This window comes from Peromyscus leucopus, chromosome 8b (genome assembly GCF_004664715.2).
Source record: "Peromyscus leucopus breed LL Stock chromosome 8b, UCI_PerLeu_2.1, whole genome shotgun sequence".
Taxonomy (NCBI): Eukaryota; Metazoa; Chordata; class Mammalia; order Rodentia; family Cricetidae; genus Peromyscus; species Peromyscus leucopus.
In genome coordinates, this window is record NC_051086.1 from 56,648,109 (window position 1) to 56,669,801 (window position 21,693).

A 21,693-nucleotide genomic window follows, 5' to 3' on the forward strand; every position below is an offset into this window, starting at 1 on the left:
GATCAGGAATGTTGTGAGTGTTTGGCTTGCATGCACCGAGTGTGTGCCTGGTGCCCGCAGACGGAAAGGGCGTTGATTCCCCTGGAAATGGAGTGATAGAAAGCTGCGAACCACCATGTGGGTGCTGGGACCCAAACTCACATCCTCTGGAAGAGCAACCAGTGCTCTCAACCACTGAGCCATCTCTCCATTCCCCCATGTAACTTTTTACCCAGATTCATCCGCTTTGTCACGTAAGCTTATTCATTGTCTTTATATTCCTGCATATTTCTGTTGTACTTTTCTGAGCCACTCAGAGAAATTCACTTTGAGACAGTCTGTCTGTTTATCACTATGTACTTCAGTGGCTTTCCTAAGAGGGAGGACATTCCCTTAAATAATCTCGGTACAGTGACCAAGGTCAGGAGTCTATCAGTAATGAGATTGTTCTGCAATAGATTGCACCCATCTAAATTATTATGAAATGGTGTTGAAATGTTGTCAGCTTGCTGGTGTTTGTTTGTTTGTTTTCTTTCCTAATCCTGGAGGAGATCATTAGGCTCACTGTCCCATCTCCTTAGAGTTCTCTGATCTGGAGTAGTTTCCCCCCCTTTTCTGGGGTGAGCGGTGGGGACAGGGCTCACATATCCTATGTTGCCCTAGAACTTGCTACATGGCTGAGAATGACCTTGAACCCGCGATTCTCCAGCAGCTACCTCCCAAGTGCTGGTTTACAGACATGCTGTCCTCTGTCCTCCCCGCCCTCTAGCTTCTTGGCCTCTCTCTGGCATTCTGACCTTGATGTTTTGAAAAGCAGCCTGATGTGTAGTGTTCCTGGTTGGATTCTAATGATGATGGTGATGATGATGATGATGGTGGTGGTGGTGGTGGTGATGATGATGGTTGTCTGTGTCAGGTGCTACCCACATGAGGAGCCTATGGGGAGCCCCACCTGGGCCTGAGGGGAGTTGTAGGTGGACGTGGGGATAGGGTGGGCAGGGGTTGCGGGTTGCTTGCTGGCATTGGAAGCAGCTGTGCAGTAGCTGAAGTGAGAACCTCTTGAAACCAGAGCTAGTTATTGAGCATTAGTTCAATCCATACTGCTATTTTGGGAGTACATCTGTGTCATGGAGGCAGCAGATGACCCCATGGATGAAATGTGGCTTGGAACCTGCTGAGTTAGAAACAGTGTCTCTTTTGGGCTTGTCCCTAGAAAGTCCACAGTCCCAGGAGTGTTGCTGTTCTGTTCTGGTCATTCTTGTGATCTCCTGGTGCTTAGCCTGGGCCCAGCATAGAGCAAACCTCAGGGAGCGTTTGTTGATAAATGCCTGCCTAGGGAAAGAGGATCCCCACGGGGCTCTTCCATAGCCTGGTAAAGCTGGGTGGGGGTGGGGGTGGGGATGAGTTGGTGGAGGTGCTGGCCATGTTTTCTGATGTGAACTCGTTTCTCTCTAGGCCTTGGATGTATGGGCCACCGGGGTCACCTTGTATTGCTTTATCTATGGGAAGGTGAGTCCTGAGGAGCCTGCAGAACTGACTCTGGCTGGATCCAGGGAGCCAGGAGTGCATGACAGATGCAGGACCTTCTTTGTGTCCCTAGACAAAATGGCTTTGGGAAAAGCCCACCTGGGCCAGGAAGGTTGAGGGAGGAGAGGCCTTTTGTTTGTCTTTCTCCCCTTTGGGAGGGATTGAGTGGAGTCCTGGGACAGCACACATCCAAGAGGAGGTGACAGACGTGTTTCCTCCTCCCTCCAGCCAGAGGGAGCCCTGCCCTCCCCTCTCTCGATGCCATTCATTCCTTCATCCACTCAATCATTTATTCAAATTGTTGGGTCTTGGGGACCTCTAACACTGATATGACCAAGATTCCTGCCCTCGGGTGCTTTGGCTCTGGTGGCCGCACTTAACAAGGCAGAGGGGACCTCAGTGAACAGGTCCCCAAACGCCAGTCCCTGGGAGAGTGAAGGTCTTGCTGCAGACAGCTTTACTGCAGGTGGCAGATGCAGCCAGCCTCCTTCTCCAGTGACTCATCTGCTCAGTTACATTCGCTGAGCCCTTGCTGTGTGCCCTGAACAAGTTAGGTGGGGCCCTTCCCATCTGCTGGTGGGGGTAGGGCATACCCGCCTCCCACCCCTGCCCCCTGCAGTGCGGATCAAGGCCTACATCCTGTCTGTCTCCCCGTCCCACAGTGCCCATTCATTGATGAGTACATCCTGGCCCTTCACAGGAAGATCAAGAATGAGGCCGTGGTGTTCCCTGAGGAGTGAGTTGTCCACGAAGGGGACCATGGAAGCTCCCGCCCACTCCTGGGGAGGGTATCTGAACGTCAGCAGAGCACTCACCCTGTCAGGGTTCCATTTTTACCCTTCAGAGTTAGTGGGGGGGGGGTATTGATACCTGGGAGGGGCCAGAGCAGATGGAGAGCCTCCTGTCCTTACATTCGAGGAAGGTGGTTAGGGTTATTCCTGGTCCTGAGGAGGGGAGGAAGGGGTCCTCGTCAACCGTGGCATCCTCATCCCGTGCCTTCCCTCCGCTAGGCCAGAGGTCAGTGAGGAGCTCAAGGACCTGATCCTGAAGATGCTAGACAAGAACCCTGAAACAAGAATTGGGGTGTCAGATATCAAGGTGGGTCTGGGCCAAGGTCTCTGTCCCTTCCTGAAGGAACCTATACTGGCACATGTGTGTGAGGTTAGGGTTTATGGGTTGAGGAGTCTTTCAAGGTCAATGCTAGGGATACCTGGGCACCTTTGCTGGTTCCTATTTGTATGCCTATGGCCCTGACCCCACCCCATCTCCTGGGCTCTGCAGTTGCACCCTTGGGTGACTAAGCATGGACAGGAGCCCCTCCCTTCAGAGGAGGAGCACTGTAGTGTGGTGGAGGTGACGGAGGAGGAGGTGAAGAACTCAGTCAAGCTCATCCCCAGCTGGACCACTGTGGTAAGAGGGCGAGGGGTGGGCCTCTCTTGTCTTAGAAGTGTGTGGCTACTGCCTGGGGCTTGCCTGCTCTTGCTTTTGAGGGAACAGTGGGGTGTCAAGTCTGTCAGCCACAGCACAGGGGCCGTGGAAGCCCTGCTCTATTGGAGTCTAATGGAGCAATTAGACTTAGTTGTGGCAGAGATCTGAGCCTTGGTGAGACCCATGGCAGGAAGAAGCACTTCCTTGCTTGCATGCATTCCTTGACCTGCTGCCCTTCCCTAGATAGCACACTGGTGTCCAGGTGTGACAGTGAGAGACCCGGAGACTTGGATCAAGGCTCCCACCTGTCGGTTAGACCTCACCCTACCCCCAGAAACCTCCTGCTTGGCTAGGCTGGGACTGGGTGTCCAGGCCTGTTCTCCATACTGACCTGTGCTCCCCAGATCCTGGTCAAGTCCATGCTGAGAAAGCGTTCCTTTGGGAACCCATTTGAGCCCCAAGCACGCAGGGAAGAAAGATCCATGTCTGCACCCGGAAACTTACTGATGTGAGTACAGTGGGCTGAGGCCTGTGGGCTGCTCCCTGGGCTGAGGTGTGGCACCAAGGCACAGGCCTGACTTGTACTAGTGTGGGAGCTGTTCCTAGAGCCTGGGGATATATCTGAGTTTCAGAGCAGGGCCTCGTTGGCACCCCTGGCCAGGCCCAGTGTCCTTCACGCACACACTGAAGGGTAGATCATCTTTTGGAAGCCTGTGTGACCATGCTTTCCTACTGGGTCCAGCACAGCTCACTGGCTTCCAACCTGTGCTTCCTTCAGCCTTTGGTAGTCAAAAGTCTGCAGACAGATCAGGTCAGCTCCTTACCGAAGGTTGGCATCCGTGAGGAAATGGCCACTCTGTCCACTTTCCTTGGCCCCAGGCTGGCTCTTCTGAGTGGCTCATGTCATCCACAGCCAGCACTTGGTGCGTGTTTGTCCAGCAAGTTCATGTGGACAGGCTAGCTGACCCCTGTGTGCTAAGGGGTCCCAGCTTTGAACCATATACGTGGGTTCAGCGTTTTGTGGAAGAGGCCAGAAAAGCGGTTCTCTGAACACTGAGTCTGGCTTCCAATTTTTCTGCTGTAGTAAAATTCACCTGCCAATTAGAGTTTGTGCACAGACCTTCAGAGAGTACTACTTCCAGTACCAGAACATCCTGGTTCTAGGGCAGTTGGGCACCTCTCCGGGCTGTGAAGGGAGCTCCAGGGAGAAGGACTGTACTTCTGGCTTGCACTGTGCTGAAGGTATTTTCCCAGGGAGGTGACTATGGACATTGTGCAGGTGCCCTTCCAAGGACTGGCCGCACAATGAGAGGTAGACCTGGGAGAGCACTGATAGCCACAAGTTTCCTGATTGTTCTTGAGGTAGTTGATATCAGGGCCCTGATGCTGGAGTTGCGCCTGGAGGATCCTATAGACTTTGACAAACTGGGACAGATCTGAGCGTGAAAGGGAGTCGTTGTTAATGATTATGTAGGGACAGCGATCTGAATCACGACTGCGGTAAACTGAACCTCAGGCCACGCCAGCTCAGTGCTTGTAGCTTGGTGCCCCCTGGTGGTAGAATGAAGCAGCCACTGGTCTACCTTCCAGTTTGTTCCCTGGAACTGCACCACAAAAACAAGGATAAAGTACGTTTTAACCTCATCAAGAACCTTGGGGTTCTCGGTAGACTCCATTTTTTTTTTTTTTTTTACATTTTTTGTGGCATTTTTAGTCCAGTTCCATGAGGTTTACCCTCATTGGAATATTTTTAAAGCGAAGGTTGGGAGTGGGGATGCGTGATCAGATTCAGGAATCCGTTGAAGAATGGAATTCCAAGACTGATGGTAACTCTGCCCTGTGTCAAGGCAAAGAAAACACAGACTGAAAGGCCTTCTACCCACTGGGGGCCAGTCAAGGTTAATGTGGAAGACCTTTGACCCTTTGACCTGGCCGGTACTTCTGGGATAGCAGGAAGTCATCTGGGTCAGATCCCTAGAGGTTGCTGAGAGGTTTAGATTTCATCTCCGTGGGGAGCCACACAAGAGTTGTAGGTTGAGGCTGGGGCCTGGGGAACTAGCAGAAAGACTGCCATGATGGAAGAGATCCTAGGGAGGCCTAGTGTGGAGTTGGGGCGTGAAAGGCTGTAGGATAGCTATCCCTGTGTGGATGTGTGTGAGAGTCCTGGCGTACACATCCTGCCTCCTGAGGTCCCTCTGCCCCTCGTGTTTTCTAACAGGAAAGAAGGATGTGGAGAAGGAAGCAAAAGCCCGGAGCTTCCCGGAGTCCAGGAAGATGAGGCTGCATCCTGAGTCCCTGCATGTGCCCAGGGCCATCGGCAGCATGCTCATTCCTCGCCTCCAGAGGCCCACCGCCCTCATGCAATAGTCGCCCCTGCAGGCAGGGGGCTGGGGACCGCGGCCCCTCTCCCGGCCCTCCTCCCTCATTGTGCCGCATGACCTGCGCACAGGCACATCCGTGGACAAGTTTGGAGTGTGTATCATTTGGGGCTTGGGGTTCCTGGTTCTCTCTGTTCTGATCCATCTTGTGGGGAAGCCTGGGGCCCACAGACTATTAGAAACCGTACCTGACTGGCTGGTGAGGCCCAGGGCAGAAGGCAAGAGACCAAAATGGCAGGTGGAGGCCTGGTGGGCTGCATCTCAGAGAACTCCCGTAGGGCCCGATGGGCCTTCCCAGCTGCCACACCCCAAGGAAGGATGATGACCTCACCTCTGTGTGGGAGGTGCTGAGTGCTAGGCTGCTCAGATCTCTGGTATGGATGCTACAAATGATGATGTGTGCCTGGGAGAGGACTGGTGTTGGAGAATTCAGATTCCTCTTTACCTGAAGGCTGGGGTGGGAGCAGCTGTTGTGGGGAACACCTTCCTCCAGCTTTGGGTAGTTCCTGGCACATTGTTTGGCAGTCACGTGGACCTGACATTCGTGGACTGTGTTTTATACTCGGCACTAGCCGGAAAAAGGGCTGAACTGAATCCGGCTCAGAGCATAGGCCTGAGCCAGGAGCAGCGTACCTTCCCTGCCTACCTCCCTCCTTCCCGTATGGATCTCCAGAGCCAAGGGTGCAGAAGAGACACCCGGAGTGACACTGAGGGCTATGAACACTCGGAACTGTGGCCCTACAGATGTGGAAGTAACTGGGATCCAGGCTCTGACCCTACACTGGCTTACCCATCGCATGCCTCGGATGAAGGATGAGCTGCCTGGGTGGGAGGCTCAGACAGCTGAGGGACCCCACAGGATGCATACCCTGCAGGCAGGTGGCCCTTCTGCCAGTCGCTTCAGCACAGGACATCAGTCAGCCCAGGCAGGGCAGAGCTGCATACTTGGGGCACACATGTGGACAATGTGCACACATGTGCCCTTCTGGAGCGAGCATCAGCTCTCTGGATTCTGTGGTCGTCTGGCTGGTCTCATGTTTACTGACAATGCTCATAGAGATTGGTCCCCAAAGGGAGATGACCAGGACTCAGGTACAACCCCCCCCCACACACAAAAAAAAAACATCCCACAAGATTTCATCTGCCCACGTGGGTTTCAGAATGCAGGAAGGCTAGACTAGAAAAGAGGGAGGTTTGGGGGGAGCACTGGGTTCCAATGCATCTCTGTGCCAATGGGTGTACATTGCGCCTCCATGTGCACTTGTGTGTGCGTGCCCATCTGCTGTACACAGCACACTTGCATGTCTCGTCCTGGCACATGCATCTGTAATATAGTTTCTACATCTACTTAAGCCTAGGAGCAGAGGGTAGCCCATTGTCAGTGGGCTCCCATTTCAACCCAGCTCCTCTGCACTAAGGCAGCCAGTGTAACCCAGGTCTTAAAAACAAATCATCTAAATATATCTCTAAGAATACTTTTATAGAGTGAGTGAGAGGCAGCCGTTAAATAGCAAGGAGTCAGGGAGCTTTGTGAACGGGACCCACTTGGGAAAAGCTTGGAATTGGGTGGCTGGCCTCACTGTCCCCAGCAGAGCCAGGAAGGCATGCTCACTGTCATCTGTTGCTGAGAGCTTTGGTTGGCATTGGCTTTGAATGTAGCACAAGTGAACAGACTCCATAAGAGTGTTTTAAAAGTCAACTTCTTAGGAAGTGAATTAAAAACAATAAAAAGCCCATTCTTGAATTAAAAAGAAAAGAAAAGAAAGAAAGACTTTATATATCTTCTGTGTCCAGATGTGTGTTTCTCTTTTCCCAGCTGACTTGGCTTGATCTTCTGGAAGGCTCTGAGGCACTGTAGGCCGCTGAGCGGCATGGCAGGGTAGGGAGAGGTAGGGAGAGGAGAGGTGGAAGGAAGGAGGAGGTGGAAGAAAGGTGGGCTCATGAGGCCAAGGAGTTCCTGTCCTCTATGCAGCTTAAGCCCCAGGGCCCCTACTTGGAAAGACTTGGGTGCTTGAGAACCAGTGGGGTGGCTGTAGGGTACACTTCCTGTCTCATAGGGGTACAGGAAGGCTAAGCTGCGGAGCTGGCTGCCCAGTGTCTTACCCATGCCTTCTCAGACTCAGCACCAGTACTCTAGCCATAGGGTCCTCCAGGGTAGTGATGTCAAGTGTCATTCTTGAGGTCAGACAGCCCTGAGCTTGAACACAAATTTGGCTACCTACCCGTCTAAGGGTTTCTATTGTAAAGAGACACCGTGACCATGCCAACTCATGAAGGAAAACATTTTATTGAGGTGGCAGCTTACAGTTTCAGAGGTTTAGTCCATTATCATCATGGTGGGGAGCATGGCAGCATGTGGGCAGACATGGTGCTGGAGAAGGAGCTGCTGCTGCATGTTGATATGCAGGTAACCGGAAGTAGACTGAGTGAAGCTTGAGCAAAAGAGACCTCAAAGCCCACCTCCATAGTGACACACTTCCTCCAACAAGGCCACACCCACTTCAACAAGGCCACATCTCCTAATAGTACCACTCCCTTTGGGGGCCTTTTTTTTTTTTTTTTTTTTTCAAACTACCACACTACCTAATAACCCTGACACCTTTGGCAGGTCATTCCAGGAGCTTTTGTTTCTTTATTGGTATAGTGGAAATAGTGTCAGCACTTTTATGGAGTTTTTGTGACAGTAAACCGAGTCCTTGTTTCAAAAGCCTAGCTGGTAATAAATACTCAGTACATGAGCCCTCATGGGGAGACCTGGGGTTTATTGCCCAGCCAGCCTTATATGCCTGCTGTTTGCCCAGCTGTGAACTTGCAGCTGGATGAAGCCAGAGACTGATGAGTGCTGAAGACCAAGAAGACGACCAAGCTAGGGGCCGCCCCAAGTGGGTGGTGAGTTTTTCCACCTGAGAAATGCAGACCCTTCGTATTCCTGGCTGCTTCCTGGTCCTGTGAGGGGCAGTAAGTACAAGGCCTTCTCCAGAGGGACGATGGTAGCCAGACAAGAGTTTGTCAAATGCCACACCAAAAAGTGGGGTTTGTTCCCATTCCCTTCCTATCCTTTCAGCCCTTACCTCTCACCTCACTGGTCTCCAGCCCTTAATCCTTGCCAGCTGCCTAGTAAGAATCCCACTTTGGTATCCAAGGCCTGCTGCTGGGTCTCTGGCTACTCCGCTGACTCAGGGTCTATCTGCCCCACCCCCACCCCCACGCACACACTTGAATCTCTTCCCTCCACACTGTGCTTCTATCTCTCCTATCCTTCCAGGATACTGCCCTTCCCATACTCGTGCCTCTGCCTGTCAAAGTCCGTTACACTCTCAAGCAAGGTCTATTGAGTCCTGAGGACTTGAAGAGCATCCTGGGTGCTTGGTGGGATTTCCCCATGAGTCTCATCCTTTGAGTGTTGCACACTGATGGGACAACTGGGGCCCAGAAAAGTGATTTAGGAAAGGGCCAGGTTAGAGCCCGCATCTCTTGCTCACTGAACACCCCCACCCAGGCCTTGCCACACAAGCTCCCAGGAGAACTGTCAGCCCTACACATGCAAAGACGTCTGGGAAAGCCAGAGTCAGAAACTACTATACCACATAGGGGAACTGAGCCCCAGCAACAGTGGGTCGGCTTAAAGGTTGGGAGGCAGTTAAGTGTGCCTTGCAAGCTTTGAATCCTGCAGACCCTCCCCTGATCTCTGTTTCCTCTTTCACTCAGCCTACAGGGTGGCTCAGCTGGGGATGGGGGCTGGAAGTTACTGACCGGGTTCCAGTTTTACCAGGGGACACACACCCCAGGTTACAGGGTTACCTTCACTATAGACAGATGAGCACACTCCAAACAGCCCTCACCTCCTCGAGTGAAAATAGACAGTATCCCCTCTGGGGAGTCAGGTGGTAGGTGGTGCCGAGTCCTGGGTGCCTACTGAAGATGTGGTCAGTACAACAAGCAGCAGTCTGGCTGGACTAGGTCTCTGAGGTGTCAGTACTACTTAGTTCCAGGCTTAAATGGCCTTTCCTCCCTAACTTCCTCCTGCCCCGCTCCCCACGTGAACCAGAGAAATTCATTTCTCCAGCTAATATGAGAACAGGTCAAAGCTTGGGTCTTCACTGTCCTAAAACTCCAATGTCCCGTCTGTTCATCCCTCCTGCTCCTTTCCACAACCAGGAACCAGTTACTAGAAAGTCACATGGTTGGAATTACACAGAATGTAACTTTTCTCTGCCTCAGGTAGTTTTAATGAACAGTAGGATTTGGCATGAGAAGGGGCGGGCCTCTCAAGTGTTGCAAGCTGACCTTAAACTCGCTGAGTAGCCAAGAATGGCCTTGATCCTTCCTGCCTCCACCTTTTGAGTGCTGGGATTACAGCCGTGTGCTATCATGCCTAGTTTATTCTGTGCTGGGGAATGAACCAGGATGCATGCTGGGTGAGAACTCAGTTAAAGCAGCTACACATAGCCCAAATCTTTGTTTTTATAATTGAAAGGCATTTTTTTTAACTTTGAGCAGTTATTTATTTTACTTTTTTTTTTTTCTGTAGATCAGGATAATCCTAAAACCAATCATTCTGCTCCAGCCTCCTGAATGCTAAGATTACAGGTGTGAGCTACCATGCTCAGTGCTCAGATTACAGGTGTGAGCTACCATGCTCAGCTCTGACTGTGTGGGCATGTGCTTGTATTTAACTATGTATGTATGTATGTATGTATGTATGTGTATGTATGTATGTATGTATTCATGTGGGTGTGGGTGTGGAGGCTAGAAATTAATGTTGGGCCTCTTCCTTGATTATTCAACACAGTTTTTTTTTTCTAAAGTTTTCTGTTCTTTCTTTTTGGTGTTTTGAGACAGGGTTTCTCTGTGTAGCCCTGGCTGTCCTGGAACTCACTATGTAGACTAGGCTGGCCTTGAACTCAGAGATCTGCCTGCGTCTGCTTCTCGGGTGCTGAGATTAAAGCTGTGTGCCACCATGCCCAACTTCTAAAGATTTTTTTTTTAGTTTGTTTTAAAAGTATGTGTGTGTATCTGTGGGTGGGTTTGTTATGTGAGTACAGTGTACTCAGAGGTCAGGAGAGGATGTCACATATCCTGGAGCTGCAGTTGTAAGTGATTGGAAGCAAGCTGGATGTTTTTGCCGGGAACTGAACTTGGGTCCTTCGCAAGAGCATTACGTACTCTTAACCACTGAGCCATCTCTCCATTTATTGTTTTAGATACTTGGGTCCTCTGTCAGAGTATTCTGCACTTTTAACCATTGAACCATCTTATCTTCACTTTAGTTTTTGAGACAGGATCTCTCAGTAACCTGGACTCCCAGACTGGCTAGACTGGCTGGTCAGTGAGCTCAGGGATCTGCCTGTCTTTGCCCCTCCAGCACTGGGGTTTTAGATGCTCACCACTTTGCCAGGTTTTTACATGAGTGCTGAGGATTTAGAACCAGGTCCTGTTACCAGTTGAGCTAACTCTTCAGCCCCACTAGCTGTAACTTTTTGAAAATCATTCTTTATCACCTCCTAAATTCTCTGTGGTTTCGCCTCATCAGGCTGCACAGTGGACAGGGAGGCAGAAGAGATGAGTCGGGTGGTCAAGAGGAGAAAGGGACAGGGCCGCCTGGGTAGCAGCCTGAGAGCTTAGTGTTGACTCCTCGATGTCCCTCGATGGCTGTGGCTGCCCCACAGCTTCTTCGAACTGCAATGCCAAATCTCTCCGAATTGAATCAAGCTGCAAAACTCTTTTAGGAGGAAGCTAGGCCTGTGTAGCGGAGTAATTAACTGCTTCTGCCTCTCCTACCTCCTACTCTGTAGGCCCCGAGAGCTAGTGTAATGGTGGGGTTCCTGACTGTCATGCACAGCTGGCCATCCCAAATATAAATGTTTCTTTAAAATGCACACTAGGGAGCCAGCCGAGGTGGCTGTAATACCTGTAATCCCATCTCAGGAGGTGGAGGCAGGAGGATTAGAAGTTCAAGGTCATTCTATGCTGCAAAGTGAGTAGCAGGCCAGCCAGTGCTACAGGGCAAGATCATGTCTCAAAACTGGGGATGTGGCTCTCTGGTCAAGGGTTTTGTTAGTATGTGCAAGTCTCTAGGTTCCATTGTCAGTGCAGAGGGGGGAAAATGGAGAAAAGAAAATACATTCCATTCTGTCAATCCTGTAGGGTAAAAGGGCCAGCCAAAGAAACCCACCCTGACCCTAAAACCAGAGCCAGCCGAAAGAAACCCACCCTGACCCTGAACTCAGAGCCAGTGAAAGAGACACTTTGGCCCTGAACCCAAACTAAAGAAACATACCCTGACCCTGAAACCAGAGCCAAATCTGCCCCTGACCAACTGAGCACAAAACCAACCAATCCCTGAGACGAAACGAACCAGTCCCTGAGCACAAAATTCAGCCAATCTTTGAGCTTGTCCAAACTCAAGGATTTAAATCTGACCAAGTCCCACCCTGGAAAAACTGCCTCCGAGAAGCCCCATGTAAGCCCTGTGCCTGTTCAGTGTCCTGCTGCCCTTTTCCACTCTGACCGAGGCAGCCACCCTCCTCCATTCTTCCCTCCAGATAAATCCCTCGAATAAGGTTTGGGTGACGACCGAAGCAGAGCAGAACACGGCTGTAACACTTTGTCTGGGGAAACCTTCCCCTAGTGGAGCAGAATTGTTACACTGCGCAGGACCAGAGCAGAACTGTAACAACTTGGCTGGGGAAACCCTGCTCTGTCCAGCAGAGTTGTTACATCGAGGAAACCTTTGCCTGGAGCAGGGCTGTGCTTACAGTGACTTGTGGTATTCCTTGGCTCCCGACTGTCAGGATCCCTTTCCATCTGAGCTGCAATGCTTACAAACCCAATTTTGTACTTACTTTTGAATTACATTCAACCAAAGCTACCCTTCTAAGGAATTCCATCTTTGTCCTATGGTGTAGGCCCATTTTAAGAAAAACCTTGGATGTGCTACACCATTTCTGTTGGATCTCCCCCCACTCCCCTCACCCCGCCCCCACCCTGAGACAGGGTTTCTCTGTGTAGTTTTGGTCCTGGATCTTGCTCTGTAGACCAGGCTGGCCTTTAACTCACAGAGATCCACCTGGCTCCGCCTCCTGAGTTCTGGGATTAAAGGCGTGTGCACACCACTGCCTGGCTTTCTGTTGGATCTTATCACCCCTAAGATAGCTCGTTTAGCCCTTGCATTCTTCTCTGGAGGTGTGTGTTGTTCTATTCTCTGATGAAGGAACTGAGACTTGAGGGTTAAGTGGCATGCCTAAGAACACCCCTGGTATGTCTTATCTTTGTGTTTTCTGTTTTAGAATTATTGGTCTGTGAATAGATTTTTAGGGGCTCAGATATAGTATGGTCTCACCTGTTCCTGAGTCAGATTGGGAGACAGGTCTAGAGCTAGCTAAAGGAGACACAGGAGAGACACAAAATCGGCACTCATGGCAGACAAGAGGTTCCTTCTGGAAGTCTGAAGCCTTTCCTCTTTCCCAGACCAGACTCTTACTAGAAACATTTGCAAGAAGTCATTCTAATGAGCCTTTGATGGGTAGAGCCCCCAGATGCAAGAAAACAGGGTCTAAGCTCTGGCTCTGCCCTTTGGGTAGGTCACTACCATCTTGGAGTACCCCTCCCCACCCCTTTAAGATAGGTCTGTAGCTTAGGCTGGCCTCAAGCTAGTTATGTATTGAAAGATAACCTTGAACTCCTAATCCTCCTGCCTCTATCTCCTAAGTGCTGGGAATACAATCATGTACCACCATGCCCAGCTTAAATTTAGGCAGGGTCTCACCTTGGAGCCCTGGAACTCACTATGTAGACTAGGATGGCCTGGAAATCATAAAAGTGTACCTGCCTCTGACTCCTGAGTGCTGGATTAGAGGCATATAATCCTATGCTGAGCCCCAGCTTAAATTTTTGACTACATAAAATGGCTCAGTTACTGGAAGACTTGACAGAGACAAGGTTTACCACGCAAATAACTTTGTAAACGTGCAGATTGCCAAAAGATGATAGATTATAGTTCATTCTGGGCTCTGAAGCCTGATGGTCGAGGCTCAGATCCAGGTAATCATTTAAATAGCTTATACCTTGAGAAAACTATGCCCCAGTTTTCTCCTATGTGAAATGAAGGTAATAATAAAATCTTATTCATAGAGTTGTAAGGGTTCAAGCCTTGGTAGTATTAGGCACATAGTAATCGCTCAGCAGTTTTTAGGAACGTAGTCCTCAAAGTGTAGGTATTTTGGAACCTCAGACGACGCTCCACCTCCGGCTGGGTTTGGTCCCACCCCCTCCCCGCGAAATCCCGCCCCAAGCCGGTCCCAGGTTCCCGGGCCACCAAGGGGGCGCCAGAGAGAAGAACAGCTTTCTGGTCGAAAGGGGCGACGCTCTGGCTATCAGCGGCTCTCCTCTGTGGTTGGCGGCGGCGGCGCTCTAGGCGGCGGGTTGTGAGGGGCGGGCTTTCTGTGGTGCGGCCGGCTGGCAGCTATGGCGGCCGTTCGCGGCCTGCGAGTGTCTGTGAAGGCAGAGGCCCCGGCCGGGCCCCCGGCTTTGGGTCTCCCGTCGCCCGAGGTGGAGTCCGGCTTGGAGCGTGGCGAGCCGGAGCCCATGGAGGTGGAGGAGGGCGAGTTGGAGATCGTGCCGGTGCGGCGCTCGCTGAAGGAACTGCTCCCGGTACGGGCGAGGGGCGGGGGCTGAGGAGGAGGTCGCCGAGCGGGCGTCCCTGGCGAGCCGGAGAGGTGGCGGCGGACCGCGGCGCTCGCCCGAGTCCGGGAACCCGGAGAGGGGCGCGAGCGCCGGAGGGAGGGGGGCCCGCGCTTGACCCGGAGGGAGCCGGAGCGAGAGAAAAGGACACCCGGGCGCCCGGAAATGGGTGCCGAGACGGCTGGAGGAGGCGGGAGAGCCGGGAGAGAGTTGGGGACACCCCTCTCTCTGCCCCTCGGTGCCGGCCGGGGGCCCCCCGAGCGAAGGAGCTGTGTCCGGCTGGAGATAAAAGGGAGCCGCGGGCGGGAACAGAACCTGGAGCAGCTCTGAGAGGAAGTGTTAGGTGGCGCTGGCATCCAGGTCTCCTGGCGGGTCCTGCCCCGGCGGCGGAGTTCGTGTCTGTTCACAAACATGGCCATGGGAAGGTTAGACCTGTCAAGCAGCAGACGCTCGTGTGTCGGTGTTGTGGGTGAGGGTCATCCTGTCCCCGCGCACCTTCGCTGCGTCCACTCGGCGGTCCCGCCTTCGGACGCTCGATGACACTTGATCTGTCTCTTTTACCCCAGTGGGTAATGAGATGAGGAGGAGTGTTTTTGCTTGTGGTTTGGTAGTCACATGCCCTATTCTTAAAGCTGGCCTGAGGCCTGGATCGCTCGATTTTTAACACACAACATGAACTTTCCCCCCCTTATTTACATGTGACGTTGTGAGTAAAGGCTTAGGTAGTGATGGCGAATGACAGTGACTTCGGTAACAACATAATGGCAACTTTAGCATTTTCCACTTTATACCATCTAGATTTCACTGCAGTTGTGACTTAGGTGTTATCCGTTCATTCAGTTTAACATGTATGTATCGCAGCCCCCCACCCCACACACACAGTATGCTAGACATAATCCTAAGTGTTTGATTAAGATCAAACTCCCTCTTTGAGTTTGCCCTAGTAGGGGACAGAAGTAAATTAATACTTTTCTTTTGTGTCAAGTACTACGAAGAAAACACACTCTGTTAATAGCATAGAAAGTACAGTGCCCAGGAGGGATGTGAAGCAGTCAGTGTGTGTCAGGATGTATAGGGAAGTTCCCTTATATAGTCAGATTTAACCTTAACCCTACATGACAAGAAGAGGCAACCATGTCAGTTGGAAGGGAGCATTTCCTAATAGGGAGACAGCAAGCACAACGACTCTGAGATGGACACGAGATTGTTTTGTTGGAGAAATGTTGGGATATATTAAGCTCAAAGGGGAGATCGGAAGTCAGAAAGACATAGCATGCATAGAAGAAAGCAAGGCACAGAGATGTCCGGGGTATTGAATTGCAGAGCTGAGACTTCAGTCCCCACTCAATCCGTTTCCCCTCCTTTTTTCATTGTATTGGGCTGTGTTTTTCCCAGAAATTTGGGACTTTATGTTTTTGTGGAGGCATTTGCTCCACCTACTGGCTATGAGGGGAATTTGTCCAGTCTGGGTTGGGGAGCTAAGTGACTATCTCATTTTTGACGTTTTTCCACAAACACCTTTAGATTTTTCTTTCTGTAGATACTCAGTTGACAGAATTACTTAATATTCTGTACAGGCTTCTGTCTGGGGTCTGAAAAAGACTTCTTGTTAGAATGGTCCATTGCTACTGTGGAATCTCAGAGAGACTTCTTAATAACACAGGTGTTAGGGTGGAGAAGGGCTGCTGAAAAGAATGACTTCAAAAAGAGCCGGTTCTCAGACTGCCTTGAATCGTGATTTCCCTCCCAGAATTTCCCATCTCTTCTCTTCTGTTAGGACACAAGCAGAAGATATGAAAACAAGGCTGGCAGCTTCATCACTGGAATCGATGTTACCTCCAAGGTAAGACAGACTGATTATTCAATTTGATAAGTAGGTGAAATTAATACTTGGTCCTTAGGACTACAGATAGTAAATATTCTTTGCCTCCTTTTTTCTTTTGTTACATATATATATATATATATATATATATAAAATCATATTATCAAATATCTATATTTATCTATCTACCCAAGGATGCCCTTGTATATTCCTGAAGACATCCAGGCAGCATTTGTATGTGCTTGTATCCATGAAAAGATAATCACTATACTTAGATGCCTGTACTTAGCTATTTCCATGAAAGGAATGTTTATTTTAGTATTTATTTATTATTGTATATGATGTATCTGTGTCTGTGTGTAGGAGTGTGTCCATGCTATAGCACACAAGTGGAAGTTAAAGAACAGCCTCAGGTGTTGGTTTTCACCTCCCGTCTTTTTTTTAGTAGTGGTAGTAGTAGTATTTTTAGATTTATGTATATGAGTGGTTTGCTTGCATGTGTGTAAGTGTGCTACATGTAGACCTGGTGCCTGAGGAGGTCAGGAGAGGGCTTCAGATCCCCTATAACTGGAATTTCAGATAGTTGTAGCTACCCTGTAGGTACTGGGAACTTAACCTGAATCTCTGCAAGAACAGCCAGTGCTTCAAACTGCTGAGCTGTCTCTCCATCCCCCTCCTACTTTTTCTCTCTGTCTCTCTGTCTCTCTGTCTTTCCTCTCTCTCTCTCTCTCTCTCTCTCTCTCTCTCTCTCTCTCTCTCTCTCTCACACACACACACACACACACACACACACACACACACACTTACTCACACTCTGGCTGTTAGCTATTGTACTGTATACGTTAAGCTAGTTGGTTTGCATGCTTCCGGGGGGATTCTACCATCTCTGCCTCCTATCTCCCACTCTGCTATAAGAGTGCTGGAATTACAGACATGTGCCACAATGTCTGGCTTTTTACATGTACATGGGTTCCAGGAATCCAGACTCAGGTCGTCAGGCTTACATGGCAAGCTTTTTTTTTTTTTTTTTTTTTTTTTTTTTGGTTTTTCGAGACAGGGTTTCTCTGTGTAGCTTTGTGCCTTTCCTGGAACCCACTCTGTAGCCCAGGCTGGCCTCGAACTCAGAGATCCGCCTGGCTCTGCCTCCCGAGTGCTGGGATTAAAGGCGTGCGCCGTCACCGCCTGGCTACATGGCAAGCACTTTTACCCACAGAGTCATGCCATGCCCCTGGCCTCGGGAATGCTTACTTGGATGTCACTTTTTAAAAATGTGTTTTGTTTCTACTACCTATAAAAACATTAAAAGCACCCAACATGTAAATAAGCCCTTGGTACATGTCTATTCCTCACTGGTTGCCAGTGTAGGAAAATAGGGTTTTCTTGGTGTGTGTGTGTGTGTGTGTGTGTGTGTGTGTGTGTGTGTGTGTGTGTGTGTATGTGTGTATGTATATGTATATATATGTTTTGTCATTCTCTCCCCCCCCTCCCCCCCCAGTTTTTTGAAACAGGGTTTCACTGTGTAGCCCTAGCTGTCCTGGAACTCTCTCTATAGACCAGGCTGACCTTGAACTCACAGAGATCTGCCTGCCTCTGCTCAGAGTTCTGGGATTAAAGGTGTGTGCCAACCAGCTTCAATTACATTTTTTATTTTGTATGTGTGTATATCAGTGTTTTGCCTGCTTATATTATGTGCATGCCTGGTACTTGTGGAGGTCAGAAGAAGGCATCAGATCCCCTGGAACTGTATTTATAGACAGTTGTAAGCTATAACATGTGGGTGCTGGGAACTGAACCCAGGTCCTCTGTAAGAGCCACTAATGCCCTTAACTGCTGAGCCATCTTTCCAGGCCCAATTTAAAATTTAAAGAGTATATATCTATATGTTGAATGTTTAAAAACAAGAATAAAAATAAATATATCATACTTGGCTTTTTATAGTTTCTCTGTCTCAGTTTATTTCAGATTACTTAAAGGCTAAAAGAAAGCTGAGCACCTTCTAGTCCAGAAAATAGTACAGAGTGAAAATGTTCTCGTAATTAAGAAGTAGACTGCTCCTAACCCTCCATCATTTTCTAGTACATGAACAGGTACCTGGGGAAAGGATTTTGTACTTGAGTTGTTAGTAAAGGATTTGGCTGGGGAGACGGCTCAGCCCTCAAAGTTCTTGTTGTGTCAGCGTGAAGACCTGAGTTCAGATCCTCAGCCCCACATAAAAACCACAGGGCAGTGTGTTTGCATCTATAATCACAGCACTAAGGAAGACCTGCACCCCCACCCACAAAAGTACACACGTTCCTCCTACACACTGTAGTGCACGCATCACACACACACACACACACACACACACACACACACACACACACACTCGCTAAAAAAAGTAGATTGTCATTTGTGCTAAGTCGACTTCAATGTAAAAATTATCCTAACTGTTAGGAAGTAACAGAAGCATTGCTGCTTCCTCAGTGCCACAAGCTACTTCAGTCAGACCTTCGGTCTTCCAGTTAGTGAGGGGTTCTTGAGCCATCAGAGAAATACATCAATCCAAAGCAGAGTTGGACCTGAATTTATTTTTACTCTTGCAAGAAATCTACAAAGCTGAATGGTTTTTTTTTTTTTTTTTCAGCAAAATGCCAATGCTCTTTGTTACTTAAAAATGAAAACAGGCAATTCCATGTACATAAGGCTGGAATAGAGGAGACTGTTTTTGCTCCTGTGTTATTTTTAAATGGGGATGTGACTTTTAGGGAGTGGATCATTCAGGCAGACATTAATGTGGAAGAGCATAATAGGTGTGATTACTCTGCCCACAGATAAAGTAAAGTGATAATGGTAGTTGTGGAGTCCCTAGAAATAGCAGTGGATCAGATCTGTTCTTAGCTAGTAGAAATATTTCCTCCAAACCTTTTTCCATTTTTGTATCTCCATTTCTGCACTAGGAGAATTTGAGAAGTTGAGGTTATTTGTTGTAACTTCTTGACATGATTGCTGATAACACATGAAGTATCAGAAAACTTTATAAACAAGTGTTGATTGAATTCCTACTATGTTCTGAGTGTAGTCATAGGCTATGATAGAATGGAGAGGATTTTGGCAGGGCTACTGTAAGCTGTGCATGTCCAGTTCACTGTAAAACAAATTCAAGGCACAGGTTGCTCATTTCTTCTGATTTATTTTAAGGGTGCAGCATGCTGTTTGTGATTTAACATTCCTCATCTTCCTTTTATCTCTTTGACTTTTTTGTACTTCCTAGGAAGCAATTGAAAAGAAAGAACAGCGAGCCAAGCGCTTCCACTTTCGAGCAGAAGTAAATCTTGCCCAGAGAAATGTAGCCTTGGACCGAGACATGATGAAGAAAGGTACAGTGTGTTTGGGGAAATTTTTTCATTCTGTTCTAAGAGTAACTTTCCCTGCCATCACTTCATGTTTCTGGCTTTGTCCTGTATGTCCAGTCCTCATCCAAATACCCAAGAGGAAGGGATTCTGACATCACTGGTGTGAAGGTGAGATGCTGTCAGATGTTTCTCAGTTAGAGCTAGAACAATGGGACAAAGGAGATTGTGAAGGGAGCTTGTGTCAGAGATGATATGTGCTATAGACCACCTCGTTGTCTGCTTTCATTGTAGTGATGTAAGCCTCTTTGCCTTTAAGAATAGTGGAGCCGGGCGGTGGTGGTGCACGCCTTTAATGCCAGCACTCGGGAGGCAGAGTCAGGCGGATCTCTGTGAGTTCGAAGCCAGCCTGGTCTACAAAGCGAGTTCCAGGAAAGGCGCAAAGCTACACAGAGAAACCCTGTCTCTGTCTTGAAAAACCAAAAAAAAAAAAAAAAAGAATAGTGGAAGTGTCCTACTGTGATGCTTTCTTTTAGAGCAGTTGGAGCACTTTGGGAATTGGTGGGAATTTTATATATATATATATATATAATGTCAATACATGGTACATGCAGACCTCCTAGTAATTATTGTCAAAGAGGCCTAAACCAATTATAGTCTATTTTATTTAGGTATTTTGCTCCCTAGACCTCACAGCAAGGCAGTTGATAGTGGTGGGTTTTTGTTTGTTTGTGGTGATAGGTGTAACTCTGAGATTTGCTCATGCTAACAAGTCAAGTCACCACAGCCTCAGCCCAATTACTCACTTTCTGTTTGCTTGCTTGAGACAACGTCTCATGTAGCCCAGACTGGTTTCAAACTGAAGATAATTTTGAACTCATAGTCTTTCTGCTTCTCCCTCCCAAGTTCTAGGATTACAGGGATATACCATACTCGATAGCAAAGCAATTTATAAAAAAAAAGTGTTCCGGGGAGCATTTCCCTGGAGTGAGCCTACATTCTTTTTTTATTACCCTCTAATCTAAATCCATGAATACAAAAGGCCTCTCTCTGTTGTATTTGCCAATATTGGTATTTATAAAGGGCTCAGGAAGCAGCCTTCTTACTGCATGTTGAAGCTCTGTGGTGTTGTGTGAGTCCCTTTAGTCCTGCTTGGTTGATGAAAACAGTTTGTAAACCTGATGGATGAGGGAAAGAATGGCTACTGTTTGTTGGGAACATGTTTTCTTAGGGCAGTGGGTAAGCACATTATCTATTTGTTTCTCACAGTAACTCTAAGGAATATATTTTTTATCATATTTTACAAAAGAAGAAACAGGTTGTAGAAGTTTAATGTATTGCTCAGAGCTAATGAAAGAACCAGGATTTCAACCTAGGTTTATCTGACTCTAAAGACTCACATCTTACGTTAAAAAAAAAACAAAACACATTCTTTTTTTTTTTTTAATTTTATTTATTTATTTATTTATTTATTTATTTATTTATTTATTTATTATGTATACAGTGTTCTGTCTGCATGTATGCCTGCAGGCCAGAAGAGGGAACCAGATCCCATTACAGATGGTTGTGAGCCACCATGTGGTTGCTGGGAATTGAACTTAGGACCTCTGGAATTGTTACCGGTGCTCCTAACCTCTGAGCCATCTCTCCAGCCCCAACAAAACACATTCTTTTAGTGTGTGTGTGTGTGTGTGTGTGTGTGTGTGTGTGTGTGTGTGTGTGTACATCACAGCCTCTGTGTGAAGGTCTGAGGATAACTTTAGGGAGATGATTCTTTCCTACTTTGTGGCTCCTGGGAATCAAACTCAGGTGGTCAGACTTAGCTGCAAGTGTCTTTACCCTCTAAGCCATATCTCACCAGCCCTATGCTTAACATTTAACCTTACTTCTAACACTTTTGGTCTATTGGTATAATTTTATATATGTGAATATTTTAAGTGTAATGTGTATATAATTCCATAGTCCTAGACCATGTCACTCTTTAGTCAGTCCTAGTGGGACAGAGTAGTGTCTGTGCAGAACTGGTTACTCTTCTCCCTGAATTCTGAGTTCAAGTTGAGGATTGTGGCCTTAGTTTTCTTGCAGATTCTGGGGTTCCAGACCTACATGGGTCTCAATATAAGGAAAAGTCCTATGAAGTCCAGGGATAGCTATATATAGCTTTCAGTCATGTGCTAGCACAATGTAGGCCTAGGAAGACCTTGGACTCTTCTCTCACAGCTCAGCTTTGAAAGCTCCATGTTTTACTGCACCTTTTGGCTTATAGTCCCCGCCACAGTTCATGCTTTTCTCTTTGCTCATTTGCCCTCTGTGAAGCATCCCTGATTTTGTGCTCAAAACTCCCTCTTCTGTTGGTGCTTTTAGGATCACAAAACCCTCATGGAATCTAGTGCCAGTTCTTTTGTTACTGGGACAAGTTACTGAACCTTTTAAAGACTTATTTTTCTTGTCTACAAAATGGGAATACAATATCTATGTTATTAGTAGAATTGCTTTGGGGTTAAATTTTAGTCAAGAGTATTTATCCTGCACATGGAAAAGCAATCAG

General features: G+C 48.4%; 2 protein-coding genes across 5 annotated transcripts in view; both read left to right on the forward strand.

The window, feature by feature from the left end:
- The window catches only part of Camkk1 (calcium/calmodulin dependent protein kinase kinase 1), a 22,705-nt gene extending 15,600 nt beyond the window's left edge, over positions 1-7,105 (forward strand). For all 4 annotated transcript variants that reach the window (XM_028888707.2, XM_028888706.2, XM_037200619.1 and 1 more), the window contains 6 exons: positions 1,435-1,488; positions 2,169-2,242; positions 2,517-2,604; positions 2,788-2,916; positions 3,339-3,442; positions 5,153-7,105. In XM_028888707.2, the coding sequence (XP_028744540.1) occupies positions 1,435-1,488; positions 2,169-2,242; positions 2,517-2,604; positions 2,788-2,916; positions 3,339-3,442; positions 5,153-5,225 (522 nt within the window). In that variant the 3' untranslated portion in view covers positions 5,226-7,105. The remainder of the gene's footprint in view (positions 1-1,434; positions 1,489-2,168; positions 2,243-2,516; positions 2,605-2,787; positions 2,917-3,338; positions 3,443-5,152) is intronic.
- A 6,627-nt stretch (positions 7,106-13,732) lies between these two features.
- Positions 13,733-21,693, forward strand: part of Ncbp3 (nuclear cap binding subunit 3) — a 32,664-nt gene continuing 24,703 nt past the window's right edge. Inside the window, exons 1-3 of the mRNA XM_028888693.2 lie at positions 13,733-13,964; positions 15,772-15,837; positions 19,067-19,172. Coding sequence (XP_028744526.1) covers positions 13,779-13,964; positions 15,772-15,837; positions 19,067-19,172 — 358 coding nt within the window. The 5' untranslated portion in view covers positions 13,733-13,778. The remainder of the gene's footprint in view (positions 13,965-15,771; positions 15,838-19,066; positions 19,173-21,693) is intronic.